Here is a 24,000-nt window from a genome sequence, read left to right as displayed (position 1 = left end):
CTCTATCCAAATTTTCTAAATATTTTTCTTATATTTGGTGATAGTGAAGGTAAAAACGGTAAAGATACTGTTGCGGGAGCTATTATTCTTTACGGCTCGTTTTTTTCTAATTTGATTTGCAGTACTTTTTAATTGATTTTCGATGTATCTATTTTCAATGAAAACTTGAATAAGAAGGTTTGTCTCCTTTTTAATATGTGTAACACTGCGTATGGAATATGCCCTGTGAACATAACCTTTGAATATTGCGCATAAAATTTTGGGGTCATGATTTGAGTGCGGTTTTGTTTGAATACTTGTAATGTCTTCTTTTTTGTAGACGTTAAACTCATACTTACCTTTGCTGTTATTTATTATTGTTATATCTAAGAAATTCAGAGTTTTGTTATGGCTTTCTGTCTCAATTGTGTATTGTATTGCAGGGTGTTGTTTATTTAATATTATTTTGAATTTCTCTGCTTCTTGGATGTTTGAAAATCTAGCATGGCTATTATCGACGTATCTTAGATAGGATTCTAAGTCTAGAGGAGAATTTAATGTCATTGCAGTTTTTAAAACATTTTCTTCGTGATTTTGTAGAAAAGAATTTGCCAATACAACCATGAATAAAAGACCAATAGGACCGGAATTTTCTAATTCATGGATCTCATTGTTCCACAAAAAGTAGCAGCGATGTAAACAAAGCTCTGTAAGCAATTTTATTTTTCATATTTTATAATTATTCTCATCGGGTAAGTTTTTTCAGGCTTGTTAACCTTATTCAGAACATACAAACGAGGTGGGATTCGATCACTTGGATATATACTGTCATATTCTGTTTTTGAAAATCTTTGTTTTGTATTAAGTTGTGAAATATAAATTTTAACTTTTAAAGCATAACTAGAAGTAGGATCTTCACTTAAAACCTTTGTCTGACCAATTTGATCGCAAATTCTTTATAAAGTATTTTCGTGTTTATTTCTTACAAACCCATTACCCTTATCAAACGGATATATATCAACAAGTTTATTTTACTTAATTTCCTATTGAGCTTTTCTTTGCTCTCTGATTAAATTTTGGCTAATTTTTCTACCCATTTTAAATTCTTTTAAAACACTTTTTATCAAATCCTGCGTATTTTCAGTTTTTTTGTAATAAAAAACTCGGCCGTAAAGTACATCAAGCATTCGAAATACAGAGGCACGAACATTTCCTATCGAATGGCGGAATAAATCTCGATAATGGGCAATTTCGTCAAAACTAAATTTTAGGCTCCGTTTTTTATATTCTTACGTAAAGTAAAAAGAAGCCATTCAACTGCTGACACAAGTTAAAAATTTATAACGCTGTTTTTAATCGTTCAAAAAATTTTGTAATATTTTCCGAGCTAATAATCCTGGTGTCCCTAACCCAGTGAAAAATTGTAAAAGTAAATTATTATTTGTATTAAGAGAATTCGTATTGTTTGATGTTTTTTTATTAATATATATATATATTATATATATATATATATATATATATATATATATATATCAATAAAATTCACACGAAAAAAGTACTGTTTACAATGTAGTAAAAATTATTATCTTAGTGATAATATTTTTGGAGTAAAATAGCAAGGTATTTGTAAAAGAGGTATAATTGAGTAAAGGGAATCATAAAGATAGTAACAATTGTTTAATAATATATTATATATATATATATATATATATATATATATGTATATATATATATATATATATATATATATATATATATATATATATATATATATATATATATATAAATTAGTTAAAACACTTATCTAAATTTCTTCAACAAGTTGTTTTGCTATCAGTAGGCTCATTAGGAAGATGGCCTTGTTCTTTAAAAACATTGAGCACTCTATTTGTAGAATTCAGTAACATAACTTATATATATATATATATATATATATATATATATATATATATATATATATATATATATATATATATATATATATATATATATATATATATATATATATATAAATACGCACATATAAACACATCTAAAGACATTATATTATATAAATATGTATGCATTGTTTTTATTTTGGATGTAAACATTGATAAAACAGTAATAAGCAACAATAAAGCACTAATCGTTGCAGTTTTTAAAGAAACTGCAATTATACTTTCCTAAATAATCTTCAATCAAAACATGCATCATATATAAAACACAACTTTGTTGATATACGAAATTACAATTATTTAAGTTTTCACAATTGAGACTTTAGCTATAAAAATTGTTTGTATTATTCATAAATAGTAAAATATTATATTTAGTTAAAAAATGTTTATTCTTTTTTTTTGAAATGTGCTTAATTAAAATTACATGTTTTTGATATGCTTAACAGTTTTTATTTCATATTTAAGATGAGGAAAATAAAAATAACAAATATATTTATGAAAACATAAAAAACAATTATGAAAGCATATTAACACTAGAACGAACGTATGAGTTGTTTTATACTAACAGAGCTCAATAAACAATTCATACAGCAGTTGTATAATTTTGAGCTACTTAATAAAATCTCTAAATGTTAGAATATTTAAGAATAAAGATAGCGCTTCATGGCATTTTTAATGTTTGTATTTTTTTTATAAATTGAAAAATAAAAATAACATTGAATGTTGTTTTTATGATTCAAAATATAACAAAAATACAAACATTAAAAAAGGCATTAAAAAGTATTTTCATACATATATATTTCATCGTTTTTCAATTAAAGTATTTGATTTTAATTAAAAAACGATTGAAAACGATTAAAAAGGTTTGAAAACGAAAGCCGTTGGAATCCTTTTTATGCATTTTGTGTTTTTTGTACTTTCTTGTATCGATATATGCTGTAATTCTGCCCCGACAAAGAGTTTGCAGTTGTCTGTGACAAAAGAGCATTTTCTTGCTCCTGGAAACTGGAGCAAGAAAATGCTCTTTTCTTGCTCCAGTTTACAAGAGCGTTTGTTTGCACGAAACAAAAATTAATCGAAGAAGGAAAAAAAAACCTTTAAAATTTTTGTATAATTTTTGAAAAAACTCAACAGTGGATTAAGTCAATTACCGAAATTCCCAAGAATGACGACGCATTGACGAGTGAACCTGGTGAAATACTCAATTTCCTGGTTTCATATTATTAAAGCATTTACACCAAAACTAATTTATGCAAAGACAGCCAAAACTATGTCTAGTCACACATCACTAAACGTTTAAGGGATGAAGAAAACCGAATTTTAAACACCCGCCTAACCGGCGCAGAACTAAAAGAAGCCCTTACTTAACGGAAAATCTCCAGGCTATGGCGGACTTCCAGGTGAATTTTATAAATTTTTTTGACATTTTTAAAAAATTTTTAAAAAAAGATTTTAAAGAACTTGATTTTGAAATATTATTTGAAGATAAACAAACCAGCCACTCAATAAAAAAATCAGTGGTTTCACTTATTCCAAAACAAGGAGATCTTACTGAATGCAAAAATCGGAGACTTATATCCTTAATTGGCGCTGATTACAAAATAATCACAAAAGCGCTGACCCTAAGACTTGCAAAATTAATGGGGAAAATTATAAAGCCAAATCAAACTTGCGGAATCCCATGTCGAACAATATTCTCAAATTTACATTTAGTCCTTAATATTATAGATTACGCAGAATTTAAAAATCTACCCACTTCTACTTTATCTATAGACCAAGAAAAAGCGTTTGACTAAGTCGATCGTGCGTTTCTCCTGCAAATCCTCCAAAACTTCAATTTCTAAGAAAATTTTGTATCTTTTGTTAACACTCTGTATTCAGATGTTTCAACATCTGTTCTGAAATGCGGTTTTTTTGTCGGTCTTCTTTCCCATGGAAAGAGGAGTCAGACAAGGAGATCCTCTCTCTCTTCTGCTGTACGCTTATGTTACCAAAACTCTTGCTTCGGTGGTCAAAGCGGATAGCAGAATAGAGGGTTTTCCACTATCAGGAACACCGAAACCCCTTAAAATGCAGCAGTACGTAGACGATTCGAACTATTTTGCCTGGAACGTAAAGTCTGTCCGCCTTTTTATTTAAAAAAGTAATACTGTTTGAAGAAGCATGTGGTTCATTGATCAATGCCTCAAAAACCAAGGGTCTCGCTCTTAAGGGGTATTGATCCTAAAATGAACCCAGAATTAGACAACAAAGATTAGAACAATAACACCGGTTTCAAAATATTGGGTGTTACTTTTTACTCCAGACTGAGTAATACTACCAATTTCAACTGGCTAGTAACTCAAAACAAAGTAGAGAAAAAACTCAAGTTTCTGGGAACTAATTTGTCACTTAGGGGAAAGACTTACGTAATTTGTCACAACAGGGGAAAGACTATGTTGATAAACACGCTAGCAATGTCAAAAGTGTGGTTTCTTGCAAACATGCTACCGTTCCCGAATGGATAATAGACTTCTGCAGAGAGCCATTATCAAAAATCAGAGGCAAAATACCATTTTCAATCCGTTCAAGAGAGAAACACTTTTTACCCGTCAAAAGCGGGGGTCTCGAAATTTTATCTTCGAAAGAGCAAAGCCTTGCACTCCACCTCAAAACACTCTTTCAACTTAAAGAATGCGGAGAGGATAAAACTTACGATTATTACTTTTTCTAAAAGTATTGGTTGGCAAGTTCACTTATAAAATTTACGTACCAAAAGTGGAATTTTTAAAGGCAAAACACTTTTCCAAAACACTAGGACAACAAAACGTCTTAGTACTATATAATATTTACTTTCGTTTTTTACACAACAGTCTACCTTCAGCGATTTTGCTGGCCTAAAGCACAAGGCAACAGATCGTTAAAAATTACAAATGTACAACTTATGGTGAAATTGAGGACAATATTCATATCTTTGCCTGTCTCCCTTTTGTTAAAATATGGGAGTACTTTGAACATGTTTATAACTTCTTGACATCCTAAACCAATTTTTCTCCAATAAATTCGATTTTCTTGATTGAAACAGCGAATTTATGGGAGAAAAACCCTACATCGCAGCTGCTGTTGACACTCACTTAAACCACCATAGGTGCAATATGGAACAGCAGTTACTACCATATGATTAGCAGCGCAAAAATTAACCCAATTGACAGTGGTGAGTGTAACAATCAGGAACATCAAGAATACTATTACTTTAAAACATAATTATCATGTCCGTAGAAACACTGCGAACATTTTTTGTCGATATTTTTGTGTTAAAAACGTTTTTTGCCAAGTGGAGAAATCTGAAACTAAACATATGGCCTAAGATTAAACAACGGCTCGTAGCAAGATCTGCACGTTTAGTAAAAATTTCTTTCTCTCTGCAAATTTTTTTTTCATTTTTTGTAACAAAATTATTGTTATATATGATTAGACAATCACTACCAGCCCTTATTTTACGGTGTATTATTTTAACATATAAGTATTATCTACTGTGTGCGTAATATAAAGTTTGTGTTATAGTCCTGTAATTTTTTAATTTATTTTAATAAAAATTTGTTTAACTTCTAAAGAAACATCCTTTACCCTAATTTAAATATCGCCTTTTATATCTTTATCTAAACTCTCAACTTCTTTCCGCATTACGGCTGTAAAATAAAAAACAAAAAGTACAAAAAAATACAAAAAAATATATAATAAAAAAACACAAAAAAATAAAAATCTAAAAAACAAAGAAAATAAAATTATAAAATAAAATAAATAAAAAGAATGAAATGTATAAAAATATGAATAGTTGTAAAACTTTATTATCATTGTAACATATATATATATATATATATATATATATATATATATATATATATATATATATATATATATATATATATATATATATATATATATATGTATGTATATATATATATATATATATATGTTTATATATATAAATATATACTGTATATACTGTGTGATATATAATATATATATATATATATACTGTATATACTGTGTGATATATAATATACGATATATATATATATATATATATATATATATATATATATATATATATATATATATATTATAGTATGTAATATACGGAAAAAACACAAAAAAACTAACAGTTCTATATGTGTTAATAAGGTATGCTTCTTAAAAAAATTGGTTATTTAAAAGGAGTTTTCAATCATTGCGGAAGAATTTTAATATGGCAAAAAGTTATGCTGACGCCCTTCCTTCTGGAAATACATTTGCTAAAACGAAAAGCACTCGGCATTTTTGACTCGAAATCGGCGATTGATAACTCCAATGTGCTTGTTTGCCAATACGGTGATTTAAATTGTAATATTAACGATTTTCTTTCAACCTTAGCAGAGAAAAAAATTACTTGAAAATGTTAGGGGTGTTACGAGGTACTACTCCAACAAGCTGTTCGAGTTTGCGGTAATTAACAATTACTCGGTGGCATCTTTCCCTAAAACCGATATAGAAATCAAAGGTTGTGTATTAAGTTTTCAACAAAAATATCTTCGTAAGGTACACGTTTTAGTACAGAATATTCCGTTTGGCACACTTAGGAATGGCTGTCAAAGCGCTATCGTTTTGCTTGGTAAACACCTAGCTGCAGGAACAGGGGAGTTCGATACTTTCTATTTGCAAAAATGCAAAACTCACGGAGAAGATATTTTTACTGGCAACATCATCATAATTAATAAGAAATAAAAGAACCCCAATAAAAACCCTTTACCACGATATTAAAACGGTAATGGACTCACTAGTAGGTGCAAACATCGAGGCCAATCCGAATCTAACCCTCCAAAATCAACACAACCAACCATTTTACTCTCAAATTCAATACAACCTACTATATCGCAGATCAACAGCGCAATCTATATTTGCGCTGTTTGCATTGATGTTAACAAAAGGCAGTGTTGTCATCAATGTGGACATTAATACTGAAAACGATAGTCTTAATGGAAATTGAGGTGCATAAAAAAAAAATTGAACTCTTAATGAAAGATTGGCAAACTAAAAAACGGTCCCTTAAGTTTATTTTAAAATGTGAGACAATTGCAAACTTTATCTTAGGGCTAAATTACAGCATATATCGATACAGGAAACTACGAAAACCAAAAAACGCTTTAAAAGGATTGAACACGAAATCCAACCGGAGCGACAAAACGCTAACCCGAATTTAGATAGCGACAAAGAAAAACACAATGCTCTTTTCTTGCTCCGATTTCCGGAGTGTTTATTCGCACCAAACAAAAACTAATCAAAGAAGGAAAAAAACCTTCAAAATTTTTGTATAATTTGGAAAAAACTCAACTGCGGAACAAGTTAATTACCAAAATCTGCAAAAATGACGGCACATTGACGAGTGAAACTTGTGAAATACTCAACTCCCTATCAACATATTATGAAAACATTTAAACCAAAACTAATTTATGCATAGACAGCCAAAACTATGTCTTGTTACTCATCACTAAACATTTGAGTAATAATGAAAACTAATTTTTGAACACCCGCCTAACCGGCGCGGAACTAAAAGAAACTCTATTTAATATTGAAAATGGAAAATCTTTGGGCTATGAAGGTTTTTCCAGATGAATTTTATCAAACTTTTTGGCCCATATTAGAAAAAAATTTTAAAGAACTTGTCTGCGAAATATGTTTTGTAGAAAAAAATACCAACCACTCGATGAAAAAATCAATTGTTTCACTGATTCCCAAACAAGGAGATCTTTAAAAATGCAAAAATTAGAAGTCCATATCTTTAATCGGCGCTGATTACAAAATAATCACAAATGCACTGGCTCTAAGACTTGCAAAAGTTATGGGGAAAATTATAGAACCAAATTAAACTTGCGGAATTACAGGTAGAAGCATTTTTTCAATGTTACATCTAATACATGATCTAATAGATTACGCAGAATTTAAAAAACTATCAAGTTTCATTTTGACAATAGTTCAAGAAAAGGCGTTTGATAAAGTTGATCGTGCGTTTCTGCTCCATAATCTCCTAAATTTCAATCTCAGAGAAAATTTTGTATCTTTTATTAACACCTTATATTCAAAAACTTCTGAATTGTGGTTTCCTGTTGATCTCCTTTTCTTCGGAAAGGGGAGTCAGACAAGAAAATCCTCTCTTTTGCAGTATGTTGTTTTCGCAAAAGTTTTGGCTTTAATGATCAGAGCGAACTGCAGAATAGAGGGTTTTCCTCTGCTGGAAAAACCGAAATCTCTAAAATTACAGCAGAACGCAGGCGATTTGAACTGTTTTGATAAGGGCGTAAAATGTGTCCGCTGTTTCTTTGAAAAAGTAAAAAAATATTGAAAGAGTTCAAGAAACAATCTAATGTCTAAGCACTTAAACATATACCTGTTAAAAAGGTTATGCTATTATTGTTATTATTATTATTATTGTTATTATGCTATTATTTTCCTTAGACACAATTAATCTACTTAAAATTAAAGACGAAAACAATTGTTTAACAGTTTTAATTTTCTTTTTGGTAAAAATTGTCTTTATCCGAATACTTTGGTTGTTTTCATTATAATTTACTAAGCTTGAATTATGCATATGCTTGATTTTGTCATAAATTTGTCTTGGTGTTCGATATTTTAAAACTTCATTTGAGTTAGTAACTTCACGTATCAATGCTCAAGAAATAGCTGACTTTTGGTCTGTAAACATAAACAAATATTGTATTTCTTGAACTTCTTCTGGTGTCCAGATTTCTTAGTGCAAGATAATAATATATCTTTCTTTGGTTGATATTCTTTATCACTATCATTTTTATCATTTGAATCAATAGAGGAACATTGAGATCTTGGATTTTTGATTGGTTTTGAACTCGAAGTTGGATTGTTTTGCGATAGATTGCCAGAGTCTGATAAATTGGTCACGTTACTACCAAAAGTTATTTTACTAACTTTTTTAGACGCTTTAGAAACTTCTTTGTCTTTCTGATTAAGATGGTGCCATCTTTCACCAGTCTCTTTTTTATGCTTCATAAGAGTCGCTAACTCTGACTTTATTTCTGGATGATTATCATAAAATCTGATCCTCCACCATGACAGTGAATTGCCTGTTGCTTTCATTATTTCTTAAAGCACTTCTCTACTTAGAAACCTCACTTTTGTACGAGTTTAACACGTCTACAGAAATACTTACAGGCAAAACATTGTCAACATGTGGTGTTAGCTTAGACCGAATCAAAAACTTTATTAAGTAAGTAAAAGAAAGCAACTATAATGGTTGGGTACCAGGATCATAATCCTTTTTAATTACATGTGACTGTCAAACTTAGGCTAAATTGTGTAGGTCAACAAACTTAGTGTAACAAGGTTCTTGTGGCGACACAACTTGCATTATCCTCATTATTTGCTTCTTTTCATTATGCGCAGCTACAGTCTTTTTTGCCACCAGATAAACTCTTTAAATATGAATAAATTACATTGACATAACGTTGAAATGAGGGTTCAACCAGTACCCCATCTTTGTCCGAAATACGAGAAAAATAGTAGTCAGAAATTAGGCTCTCTTCTATATTTACAATTTAACTTTGCTTAAATCTGTTGCTTGAGTTTTATAAAGGTATGAAGGAAATTTTACTTTCAAATTGGTACTTTTGCTGTGTTAAACCTTTTTATCAAGGATGTCTCTGTACTTAGACAGATTGTTTTCAAGATAATGAGGAGATCTATATAGATGATAGTGTATTCTTTAGTATTAATATTACAAATAGGACATCTGTATTATTTAATTGTTTTGGAAAATTGACTTGAAACTTTAGCCCTTTCTTTTCTCAAATCAAATTTTTCTCTTAACTTTTTGGCCTCTTCCTTTAAAAGTCTATGCTTAGATGAACATGCATGTGTTGGTAAATCAATTATGCTATCATTACATCCTGGAAGTGGGCATTTTACTGGCAACCTACGTGAACTATGTAAACTTAAGTTTTTATATACATTTGAGGTACTTTTCTTCATTTTTTTTAACCTTCCACTTTTTAAATACATAAAATAATAGCATTATAATTTTTTATTCAAACCAAAGAAAGATTGAAAATATTCCAATTAAAAAATAATCTTTAATTCTAAAAACTACTAACTATGAGGTATTAAATATTAGCTCAGAATTAATTTTGTCATTGTTATTGTTATTATTATTATTATTATTGTTACTGTTGTTGTTATTATGATAGTATTATTATTATTATTATTAATATAATTTTTATCGTTATATATTTCTATAACTTTTAATATATAAAAAATACTTAAAACACGATCTTGAATTTCTATTGTAATATGGGTTACAACTTTTTTCAGAACATATTCGATCAAAACTTTTTGAGTATCAACAACAAAGATCAGCTTATCTTATTTGATCAGCTGATTTACACTATAATGGAATTGCTAATATTTTAAAATGTAAAAAGGCAAGACAAAAGAGCTGAATGAAAATCAGCTCTTTTTGTCTTGCCTTTTTACATTATTTTTTTACATTTTCTCATAATTGTTATTTTTATTACAAATACAAAATCACATTTAAATATGGAAATAAGAATCTAAATAAGATCACTAAAAAAAGTACAACCATCAAAATCTCTCTAAAACAAGTACAACCACCAACAAATTCCAATTAGTGGATCTATGTTTTTTACAAAGCAAAAGGATATTCTTCAGAATCTACTAAATCCTTATATTTTCTGTTTTGCAATGAAAGCATCATATTGAGATATTTAAAAACTGGAAATATTTTTTTAATTTAAAAAGCATAAAAAGTTTATATATACTGCTACTGAAGTTTATATATACTATATAAATAAGTTTATATATACTGCAATTAGACTTTTGAACAATTTTTTTCATTAACTTTCAGATCCTACTTTTTAATAAAACGTATTTATTAGAATTATTAGCAGTCATTAAAAAATAGAAAACATTTGAAGTAAAGAGTTTTGAAAAAAAAAATTTGAAGCTGCAATATTATTGAAATACAAAACTCAATCTAAAATAAACATTTTTCAACTTTTTGCAATTGATGTTTTAGTTAATTTTTGTTGCGTAAACACAATACAATAACTTAAATTTTTAGTAGCTTTGAAACATTTTTAGTATCACAGTCGCTGTCACGTTTACTTTTATACAATTTATATATTATATAATCATTAATATACTAAATAAAAAAGTTTTAAAAGTTGTTCCTGTGAAAAAATAAACAGATTTGAGTTTAAACCTTTAATATATATTTATATATATATATATATATATATAAATATATATATATATATATATATATATATATATATATATATATATATATATATATATATATATATATATATATATATATATATATATATATATATATATATATATATATATATATATTAAACATAGTATACATTTTTCGAAAATGTTATTATAGACAGGCGCACTTTTTAGAATAGACCGGTTTAATTTAAAATAATTTTTCTCTTTTAATTGCCAAATACATTACAGCATAGTTTCTTTTGAGTATTTTTTATGTTTAAAAGATTGTTTGTGGTTGGCATAATGTTTTTTCCATTCGTCCTCGGTTAAGCCAATATGATAAGCTATATATATATATATATATATATATATATATATATATATATATATATATATATATATATATATATATATATATATATATATATATATATATATATATATATATATATAAATTAGAAAAAATACTTATCTAATTTATATATAAATTATGTTATTGTATTTTACAAATAGAGTGCTCAATGTTCTTATTAAAAAGAGCAATAATAAATTATACATAAATAAGATATGCATAACATAATTTTATACAAATATATCATATATATATATATATATATATATATATATATTAAACATAGTATACATTTTTCGAAAATGTTATTATAGACAGGCGCACTTTTTAGAATAGACCGGTTTAATTTAAAATAATTTTTCTCTTTTAGTTGCCAAATACATTACAGCATAGTTTCTTTTGAGTATTTTTTATGTTTAAAAGATTGTTTGTGGTTGGCATAATGTTTTTTCCATTCGTCCTCGGTTAAGCCAATATGATAAGCTATATATATATATATATATATATATATATATAAATTAGAAAAAATACTTATCTAATTTATATATAAATTATGTTATTGTATTTTACAAATAGAGTGCTCAATGTTCTTATTAAAAAGAGCAATAATAAATTATACATAAATAAGATATGCATAACATAATTTTATACAAATATATCATATATATATATATATAATATATATATATATATATATATATATATATATATATATATATATATATACATATATATATATATATATATATATATATATTTATATATATATATATATATATATATATATATATATATATATATATATATATATATATATATATATATATATATATATGAAATTATATATGCATATAATTTTATTTATATAAAATTTTGAAATATATATAACTATAACTAAATTTTACCAATTATACGTGCAAAATATAATGTACAGATATTGTTTTTTTAAAATAATGAATTTATATTATTATTGTAATTGAGACGTGTTTATCGAAATAAATAAATATAAATGGAGCCGTCAAATTTTAAAAAGTTTGTTTTTGAGAGAAAATTTAAGTTTAATCAATGGAGATTTATGGTAATGGATGATGTTAGTATGTATTTTAAAAGATATTTTTAACATTAAAAAAGCAAATAAATTTTTTTTATAAAATGGAGACACTAAAATGTATGGTTTTTAGGTATGTGACCGAAAATACTTTAGAACCAACAGTCATCAGCTAAACCATCTTTTACTCATAAAAATCAGTCTTTTCATTTAAATTATAGAACTAACTATATTGCAACATTCCAGCTAACTTCTAAGCTATTTTTACTTATACAAGCTATTTTTACTTATACAAGCTATTTTTACTTATACAATACATATAGTATCTGTTTAACTTAAAGTTTTAATTTTATTATGCATTGGCGTAAATAACACTGTATAACAATTTTTAACTTTTTGAAAATAACAAGAACCAAATTAGGTTATCTTTATTATTTCAGACGTGCTGATTCCAAATATGTAATCACTTATGCTGTAGCACGTCAAAATTTTTTGTAATAAAGATTTAAAGATGTAACGTAAGATGCATTTTTCTATACATATGAATAAGTGTATGAACATGTTTATTATCACTTTTAACACAAATTGTTTACTTAAATTTAATTGTATTTAGCCTGGCGTTTGAATGCTGCATCGGGTTCATCGCGTTGCAAATTCCAGCAGTAATCTGCAAGCATGGCGGGGCTCCACTTTCCCTTGTATCTGCTTTCCATTGTGGCAATACTTTGATGAAAGCGCTCGCCATTTTTATCATATACATCTCCATTGACAGAGAAGAAGGAAAGATGGGAATGAAGAGAGTGGAGCTTCAGCAACATGTTACAACCCAGTTGTTGATAGGATGCAACTAATCTGTTTACCAAATCAGCGTAATTTGGTGCAATATGTTTTCCAAGAAATCCCTGGCACACCCGTTTGAATGCATCCCATGCTGCAAGTTCATATTAATCCATCGTTCCCGAAAACGTTTCATCCAGCATCATTTCTCGTATTTGGGTGCCCTCGACAATGCCCTCTTTAATTTTAGCGTCACTGATTTTCGGAAATTTGGTCTGCAAATACTGAAATGCTGGTTTGTCGTGATCTAACGCCTTTACAAACTGTTTCATGATTCCAAGCTTGATGTGAAGATTGGGCAAGATGATCTTCTCTTTATCCACAAGAGGTTCATGAATGACGTTATGGGAACCAACCTCAAATGTTTCTCGTAGTGGCCAACATTTCCTCATATAATGTTCTGATTTCATCCTGCTATCCCATTTGCAGAGGAAACACATGTACTCAGTAAAACCAGCCTGCAATCCATTTAGTATAGTAACAACTTTCAAATCTGCACATATGGACCATCTGTGATCTCTGTATTTATTTCTGTCCAGAATAAGTAATATATTCACACAGCTTTCCCTCAGGGTTACTGAATGTGCTATGGTAATGGAAGGCAGCACATTTCCAGTATGGAGTAATACTGCCTTAATACTATAAAGTGATGCGTCAATGAACAAACTCCACATAGATGAATCGTATTGTATTTCTAGATCATCAAACAATCCACTGATGTCATTACAGAAGCAAAGTTCTTCATCCATAGAGAAGTATTGCTGCAGTTCTCGTAATCGCTTTCTAAATGACGACACTCTTGCATCACCAGCCAACAAATGCCACTCCTGGAGACGTAAAGCCAGCAATTCACTCTGTTGCTTTGTTAAATACAAATTTCGAACGAGATCTTTCAGGTCAGATCCTGTTATGAAGTGGGATTTACGCTCTGTATCTTCTGGCAACTCGTAACTATCATCGTCATCAGTATCCTCGTCTGAATCAGAACTGTCCGTGTTTTGGATTTCCGATGGAGGTTCAGGAACAGAGAGTTCAGCCGAATAAGGAACAGGACGAATAACTGAAGTTAGATTTGGGTACACTATAGCTTTCTTACCCCTAGAATTGCCACCTGATATGTTAACAGAACAGAAATAGCAATCTGAGCAATGATTTTGGGGTTCACGCCACACCATTGGCACCCCGTATGTTGGTCCTCCACCAGTTCTGTTCGCCCACGACAATAGTGAACTAGCGCACCTCTCCCAGCATGCATGAGGCGCCCAGTTCTTATCCTGGTCGCCGATTTTGCAACGAAAGTATAGGTCATACAGTTTTTTTACATGTGGTGTCAATCTTGGTCTGCATCTCTTTAAAGTCAGTTTGCCACAAATGTAGCAAAAGTTGTCGGCTTGATTTTTACAAATTCTGGGCATTTCTTGTTTCAATATACACTGTATTATATCTATATATTACTTGGCTAAATGTAGTTTATCTAAAATAAAACAGACTTACATTTAGTCTAATTCAAGGTTAAACAAATGCAAATAGGTATATGATAAAGAAATGCTAATAAATAAATCATAAACAACTGCTAATAAATACATTAAAAATCACATTGATAACTTTCATAGTGAAAATCGAAAATTTGAAAATGTGAATTTAACCAAAATTGGTGGGTCACACAACAAAACGGACATCATTTTCGTATTCTCCAAACCAAAATACATAAGGTAGTGTCAATGGCGTTTCCGTTTTTTTTTCGTTGTTGTACAGTGTAATTTGCCATTTTTCTAAAATATCGTTCATTTGACAGTTATATTTCACGCATGGTTTTGTGACGGTATTCGGAACCTTTTATGTTTTTAAGCGTTGTACCACATACAATACGTCCATGTTTATACATAGTTTTTTTTTTTTTCTTTGTTTATTTTAATTTCACACTATTTAATAAAATTTTAAAACAATCTGATTTTTCCAAACGGTGGACATTAAACACACCGATTTATCGTATTTATATTTTTGTTATTACTTATTTCATTTAGGAAGAAGGCTTGAACTTCCAATTAAATCCGCTATGCTTTGTGATAATACCGTAAGGATATTTTGGGGCACTTAATTTATTTTATAAAATTAAAAGACTTTTATAGTTTACATTTTCAAAACATATCTATTTTTTTATCTTAAATATATATATATATATATATATATATATATATATATATATATATATATATTTCAATTATGTAAACTCCTAGTCCTCCACCATTTTTATAATATCCTCGTGGATGACTAATTACTTTGTATTTTTGCACGCTGTAAACAGAGATTGATTCTATCGGACTTTCAGTTTCATTCCAAGTCTCTGACAGCAATGACATCGAACGTGCATTTTATAATATCTAAAAGTTTTTTAAATTTTTGACGCATGCTTCTTATGTTTAAATGTAATAAAGAAAAAGAATTATTATCTTTTTTAATTCGAAAATTATAAGGATCAAAATATGATGTTTTCATTAAGTTCATTTGAGTTTCTTTAATAAATAATCTTCGGAAAAAGAAAGTTCTCAAAAGGATCAAAGTTCAAAGTTTTGAAATCTTTGTTAGCAAAAAATTGTTCATTAATTTTAAAAATAAAGAATAAAAGATAAAATAATAGCTTTTTCAAGGACTCATATAATAATATTATTTATTTTCAAATAGTAGGCAAAACTTCAACTATATTTCTATATTTTTACCTTAAATTCGTGTTCTATTAATTTATAATATATAGAACTTTTATTATATAATGAACGAATGAATTACCACTATAAAATAAGTATAAAGCAAGTAGCTCCACTAACACGGTATAAGTTACAGTTAAATTTAGATTAGAAAAAACGAACATTTCCGGTTTAAAGGTATATATTATGATTTTTTATAAACTGATATAACTAATAAACTAACATTTTTAATAAAACAGTGTAAACTATAATTAGATATAACTTAGGAGTCATCCATAAATGATGTTAGTGTTTTTTCTCATTTTTTCGACTCCCTCTCCCCCCTTTGCCTAACTCTGTCAATTTTTGGCCAAGCCCCTGTTATATATGATTTCAGCTTTTGTGTACTCTCCCCCTAAAAAAAAATAAAAATGCTTAAAAACCATCGATTTTTTTTCTGACTAAATTATCCATTTATATAATGGTAGATCTTATCAAATTATATTATATAATAGTCGATATTTCATTAAATAATCAACTAAGCAAATAGTATTATATATCTTTAATATAATCTTCCCATGGGTTGTTGAAGTGATCATCGATTGAAACAATAGGTAGCGAATGCTCTCCGCGCTCTAAAAGGATATCGCATTCTTGAGGTACAATCAAATTCTTTGCGTCAACTTTATTTTCATCTAACCATTCAGTAGTTTCCGAATTCTTCTGCAAGGCGATGACAGCCAAAAATTATTTCTGACGCTTGGCAGCGATACGAACAGGTTGGACCCTTTTGATTAGAGGGAGTGTTATAGCAGAAGAACGGATAGAAGTGTGCTTTTTCAACATAGCTTGAGAGGCAAAGTAGATATTGCACTTTTTACAGATTTTATCAGCTAGGCTAGACTGAATCCTTTGGCAGTACGAGGAAGAATACTTTCAATTTCTGTTGCAATGAGCATAAATACGGATGATGGAAACAATTGTTTTGCTTCTTCTGAGACATCTACTGCTTTGAGCCCGTCTCTCGTTTGGTTGACAGGGACAGGTGGCGGAAGAAATCTTGCTTTAATTAGAGTAAAGTAAAAGTATCGAATAGTCCGACAACAAGAACGATTTTCACATTTTACAATTTGAGTAAAATATTGACTTGTACAAAGATGATCGGCAATCAAAACGTTGATCTTGTAATAAAAGGCTCCTTGACTCTTGCTCTGATTTGGCTGGATCAATATACTCTGCAATGGTTGGATAACCGTCAGCTTGTAGAGCAGACCAAGTATTAGCCAAAGCCTGTCCAGCAAAACCAAACGAAAGTCCCAGTGACCAGAAAGTAATTGAAATCGGGATTCACCATTTCTTGAAGAATAACTTTGACGCTCTTTTCATCATGGCGAACGCTCCAGGCCGCAGTGCATTCAACAAAGCTGAGCGAGGAATGGCTCCTCAAAGTAAAGAATTATCTGGGGTGATTCTTCCGCACGAACATTACGGAACTCATCTTGCTTATCAAGGTAATTACATTGACAAAAGTTAATTAGTAGAAATATTAATATAATTTTTAACCTATAATAACCAACATATCTTTATAAGTCAGGCAGGACAATAGATGAAAATTTAGTAAAACAGAACTGTTTTTCTAAATTTTCATCTATTGACCTGCCTGATTTATAAAGATATTTTGGTTATTATAGGTTAAAAATTATATTATTATTTCTACAAATTAACTTTTGTCAATGTAATTACCTTGATAAGCAAGATGAGTTCCGTAATGTTCGTGCGGAAGAATCACCCCAGATTATTCTTTAATTTGAGGAGCCATTCCTCGCTCACCTTTGCTGAATGCACTGCGGCCTGGAGCGCTCGTCATGATGAAAAGAGCGTCAAAGTTATTCTTCAAGAAATGGTGAATCTCGATTTCAATTACTTTCTGGTCACTGGAATTTTCGTCGGGTCCTCCATCAACGCTAAACACAAAGATAGGCTTAACCATATTAGTTTGAGGATCTCTGGTAATAGAGTCAAATTCTTTGATATCCAAGAGCCGCTGAAAGTCTAATCCATGAGCGAAGGCGGTCGAGGATGCGTGTTTTCCTGATCGAACAGCAATGTAGGCAGACCAAAATAAGTAACAGCATTTGTTTTTCTGAGACCATCTTTTTTATTCGTAATTTCAGCGTATACAGATGGTATAAGCTTGCATTTAGCAGCCACGACCCAGTCGTGGTCCGGGAGAGTTACCCGGTACTCCAAATGCATCAACAACGGCGGCTGTCTTTTGGTTGCTGTGATTTCTTGTCGTCTTTGCTAAGGAAACACACTTCATCTGGCCCTAAAATAGAACAAACTTCTTCCACATATTTTATAGTTGAACTGCAAAAGAGTCTGTCAACATGTCTTAAATGAGATTCATTCTGAGGACTGATCAATCTAACAGGGACTGTTTTGACGTGCCTTTTGCCTTCTAATGTTACGTAACTTCTCGGAAGTAGAAGAGTATAGAGGGCGCTCTTGTTGATTGCAAATCCAATTTTGTTCATATCGAATGTCAATTCGTCGAGAGTTTTAATGCTCTAAATAATAAAGAAATATATTTGGATATAATTAACTATTTTACAGAAAACCGGATTTATTTCGTAAATTATATTCAAATCAAATCTTGAAATTAATTGTTAACATTTCAAGAATATTTACAACAGTACAAGTATTAATTAAGAGTAAAATTCTAACAAATACAATATTAACAAACATAGCTAAGCTATAATTACCAGAAGAATCTCTGACCGACGTCTTTCATCAGCGGACGAACCATGGAGAGCAATATCCATAATTGTCTTCAAAAAAAGAGGTTGATCTACTTCTAATGACGGTCGACCAGGTTTCTTTCTGATTTTTAGTTATTCTCTGAATTCTAGATGCTCCATGCAGATTTCCTCCATTCTAGCTTTTTTCAGTTCTCTAGTTTTCTTCTGTTGAGCTTGTTCATACTTGTTTTGGCCAGTTCTTTACATAGATAACCTAGTTTCTTCTTTTTCTTTTTTAAATCATCCTCTTCAGCTTCAGCAATGAATCCACTTCTCTTTCTAGTCTTCAGTCCAGCAACTTCACAATTTAAAGCTGCAACCTTAGAATTCGATCTTGAGCCACTATTATTGCATTTTTTTGATTTTTCGCGGTCAACAAACTCAAAGTTAATACACTTTGTTGATCATCAGTAACAGATCGCTCATTGGTGGGCTCAACAAACTGTGAGGAATTCTTGTCAAATTCAAGTATAGTATAGGTGATAATTGCTTGCTCTTGAACTTCATTGCCTTTTCATTAAATAAATTGATTAAATACATTACTCTTGATTCGAGACTCTTATGCACCAGTTTCTCTTCTTTTAATGAATTCCATATACTATGGACTTCTTTTTTGATATTAGCCTTTTTTATCGGGATGAGCATTTCCATACGAGACCATTAATAAGTTAAATAATGCAGTTTTACCCATATTTTAAAATTGATTTATTACTATTGTTTACATCGCAATCAGAATAATGATTTTGCTTATCGTTAGCGCAAGCTTTTTTAAAAGAGTTTCTTCAACCCGCTAGGCAGAAATTAGCGTTTTGAATTTTCAATAGACTTAATGTGTTGGCATCGCATTACGTTTTATAATCAACTATAGAGCAATTAGAGTTTGGTATATAAAATAATGACTATTTAATTTCAAAAAATGACAAATTTATGAGTTTACTTTTATGAGTTTAATTTGAATCACATTTTATAATCCGCTAGGGAGCAAATAACAATTGTAAATTTTATAAACAAAGAGTTAATATTTCTAACATTATTTGATTCGCAGTCAAATGGTAATATATTATTAAAACGATAGTAATTTTTATTTTGCGTTAGTAGTTGTTTTTTATTTTATGTCTCTAGGAAACTTATAATATTAATTTATAATATTAAATTGTAAATAACTTAATAAAATATAGTATCGAATTCCCCGCATTTAATATTAATTTTCCCACAAACAAAACATCATTTCTATACCATTTAGTAGATGAAAATACCGTTAAAATCTGCTCATTAAAACTACAAAAATAATTTAAATTGACATCATTTTGGCCACAACAACCCCCTTCCCCATCGTCAATTAGTGTCAAACTTTCCAGCACTCCCTTTAACTCCCCCCCCCCTCCCCTTTATATTTACTGACATCATTTATGGATGACCCTTTAAGTATTAAGAGTCGATTTTTATAAAAATGAAGCAAAATCAGCAACTAGAAATAGTCGAGTTAAATTTTCTTGAAAATTTCAGTGATATCCTTAAATTATTTCAATCAAACTCGAGAAAAACCTAAAAATTTGAGCCCATAATTCTTTATGCAGTTTAAAAACTTATTGGAAATGAGAGTACGTGCTGAGTTTTTATAAATGGGTATAATATCAAGTTTTATGCATTATGATAAAAAATTGAGTTTTTCAAATATAGAACATAATTTTTCCCGTTATTCAAAACTACCCCAGGAGCATACAATAACGCAAATTCTGTGCTTTTGAGTATCAAGTCTCTGTTTAATTGAAAGAATATTCCAATTTTTTTACGTTCATATGTATGATAAAAAGATTTCTCACAACTAAAAATTACTGTGATAGGAGAATGGGAACAAGAAACCCTAAAATCTTAGCTCCTCTTCCCCCTCGCTATCCTTAACGTGAAGGCAATGAGTTGATGTTTTTATTTTTTCATAAATATACACTAGTTAAACAGAATTCAAATTTTATGTTTAAATTACTCATTGTTCAGTTATTATGACCATGTAAAGTTTGTGGCCCCTTCAAATTGAGGAAGGGGGGGGTGGTTATTATTTACATGGTCATAAAAACTGAATACTGAATATTTTCAACATATTGGCATAACAACAGATTTGAAATATGTCCATGAATACGTAATTAGTTTATAATTATAACAAAATAAATAGTTCACTCATTGCCTTCACGTATAGATTAGGAAGAGGGGATGGGGGTGGATAAGATTTAAGGGTTTCTTGTTCTTATTCTCCAATTACAGTAACTTTTTTCCGTGAAGAATCTTTTCGATATACATATTTTTTTTGTTTAAATGTTGGTTATTTCAAACATTTAAAAATTTTCTCACGCCAATGTGTGTGTATATATATATATATATATATATATATATATATATATATATATATATATATATATATATATATATATATATATATATATATATATATATATATATATATATTTATACGTATATATATATATATATATATATATAATACGTATATATATATGCATATATATATGGGTATATGGGTATATAGATATATATATATATATATATATATATATATATATATATATATATATATAAATATATATATATATATATATATATATATATATATATATATATGCGTGTATATATATATATATATATATATATATATATATATATATATATATATATATATATATATATATATATATATATATATATATTAGGGTGTCCCAAAATTATACAAAAAAACACTTTTTTTTTAAAACTCCTCTTGTACACCCAAAATTCCTTGTCTATACTAAGGCAGAAGACAAATACATGCTAAATAATTACTCTCAGATCATTTTAAGTGCTTACTGTAAAATTCCAAAATCTCTATTTTTTAGCTTTTCAAAATATCAAAATAAAATAAATAACAGTGTGATTATTTTGTCCACTAATATATATTAATATTATCATATAGAGAGCTTTAAATATTTATAAGTTCTTTTTGAGTTACATTCTTTGTTACCTTTTTTCTCTCCTTTCTTGCTATCAATAGTATATTTTGGCGCTGTTCTTCCTTTTGAGAATATTTAAAAAAGTCGTTTATTAAGCCAATGTTTCTTTCAGCGCAGTCATTAGTTACACTAAGTCCTTTAACAAAAACTTCAAAAACACCATATGATTCAGTTTTTGAAAAGTTGGGATGAGAAGAAACCCAATCTTTAACTTGATTTGTGATTCCAAGGCGTAAAAATATAAGCCAGCTATCAGCAGTAACAAGTTCTGAAAGCTTGCTGTTTGGTAAGATTAAAACTGGATTAGGTTTTTCCAAATTTATATTTTTTTGCTCTGGAACTGGAAAAGAAATTAACGAATTCAAAATCTGATACTTAACAGACATTTCCAAGTGAGAATTAACGAGTGAAAACACAACTATTGCTGGAGAAAGATACCACGAATGTTATGAAAACTTTTAATCAAAGCATTACCAATATCAGCATTAAATTCATCCTTGATAACATATGCTGCTTTAAAAGCATTAAAATCATTAAGTACAGCGTGTTGAGCGCATCTAGATTTAAGGTACCATGGAGCATAACAAACAGCAACAATAAAGGCACATGTTTCAATTTCTTTTTTATTTTCATCAGATAAAAAGCTTATAACAGTGGATGTCATCTCTAGTGAAAGAATAAACAAAGCATCCGCCATAAATCTTGCTTCGTGACAAGCTCCAGGTTGATGAATTTTAAATTCTTTAAGCTTATCAGATTCGACGCCAAGATAAAAAGCCAAATATTTACAAGGTGATTATAGTCATTTCTTGGAGAAATTTTATTCTCTAATGAATACTTTGCATAACCTTTAGCTGCTAGCGCCAAGATGTGAAGCTTGCTACCTATTTCGAGCTTGTTCCAATCAAATATTTCCAGTTCTGGAACTCTTGAATTCACAGATTCATGAGAAGTTTCCCAGTTTCTTTGAAAAGCCAAGTACATAGATTTACTTGGACCCTTAGATTTAACTTTAGTGATAGCCTGTATTGCATGATTTATATGAAGTTCATATATGTGGTGACGACACATAAACCAAAACAATCATTTATTAAGAATTCTACTTATTATTATTATAGCTCCGTTTAGTCTACCTGTATTACTTGATGTAGTATCAGTACAGACTCCAATTATATTATCCGCTATTTCTAAGTACTCTAAAATGTTTTCAATAACAATGGCTTGATTTTTTCCTTTAGTGCTCTCTACAGGTATAATTCCAAGTAGACGATCGTCTTTTGTAGTAAATTCAGGACTGGTAACAGATATAGCAACCCTTTCCTTCTTAACAGTAATTTTTAACTTTTCCTCTATTTCTTTTACCAACTTACTGTCAAAGTGCAAGATCAAATTCTTTCCTGCCATTTCTTCGTAATAGCTTGATCTGATGGTGTTACCTAAATTAAAAAGAATTTATTTCTCTTTATAACTACTATTGATTGTTTTAATATCAGGGTGTTAGCCAAAATTAAACATTATACCACGTTTTTGCTGTATTGGGAATATTTATTGTTGTTGTTCAGGAAAATATTGGAAATTTTCAAGAAATTGTCCTAAAAAACTCAAAATAAGAATCAAAAAAAAAAGTCATTGATTTTTAGGAATTTTGAAACAATTGTGAATTCCCAATATACACCTTTGGGCTAGCTAACACCCTGAATATAAATATTTTGAATGCAAACAAATCTACCTAAATCTTCAATATACTTGAATCTACTTCTAGCTACTGAGCTTCTAGATATATTTAAGTCATTGACATTTCCGCCTAAAGCTTTAATAACAGCTCCTAGAAACATTGTTTGTGAGCGAATGCTGATTCCGCATCTAACACTAACAGGTGTTGTAGCTAATATAAGATTGTCTCTGTCAAACTCTATTGCAATTTCTGAACAGCCCAACTTAGAGTGTTTTTGACGCTTTAGCTTTGTGTGTGTTGGAAGCTGGGTTTCACCCCTTTCTTGAAAATTTAAATCACTATCACTAGAAACTGAAGATTGGTGAGCAGCAGAACCTAAGTAACGAAAAGCAGTAATTACTTTATAAAGCAAATA

The 24,000-nt window shown here is 29.2% G+C and overlaps 1 protein-coding gene across 4 annotated transcripts in view; it reads left to right on the top strand.

The window, feature by feature from the left end:
• Nucleotides 1-24,000, top strand: part of LOC136083997 (TNF receptor-associated factor 4-like) — a 102,797-nt gene that overhangs the window by 43,264 nt on the left and 35,533 nt on the right. For 3 of the 4 annotated variants that reach the window (XM_065803984.1, XM_065803982.1, XM_065803985.1), the window contains exon 7: nucleotides 15,457-15,506. The exons of the other annotated variant lie outside the window; for it this stretch is intronic. In XM_065803984.1, the coding sequence (XP_065660056.1) occupies nucleotides 15,457-15,506 (50 nt within the window). The remainder of the gene's footprint in view (nucleotides 1-15,456; nucleotides 15,507-24,000) is intronic. 4 annotated transcript variants of the gene reach the window in all.

This window comes from Hydra vulgaris, chromosome 08 (genome assembly GCF_038396675.1).
Source record: "Hydra vulgaris chromosome 08, alternate assembly HydraT2T_AEP".
Classification (NCBI taxonomy): Eukaryota; Metazoa; Cnidaria; class Hydrozoa; order Anthoathecata; family Hydridae; genus Hydra; species Hydra vulgaris.
The sequence above is the reverse complement of the archived record's forward strand: the minus strand, read 5'-3'. Positions and strand labels throughout refer to the sequence as shown.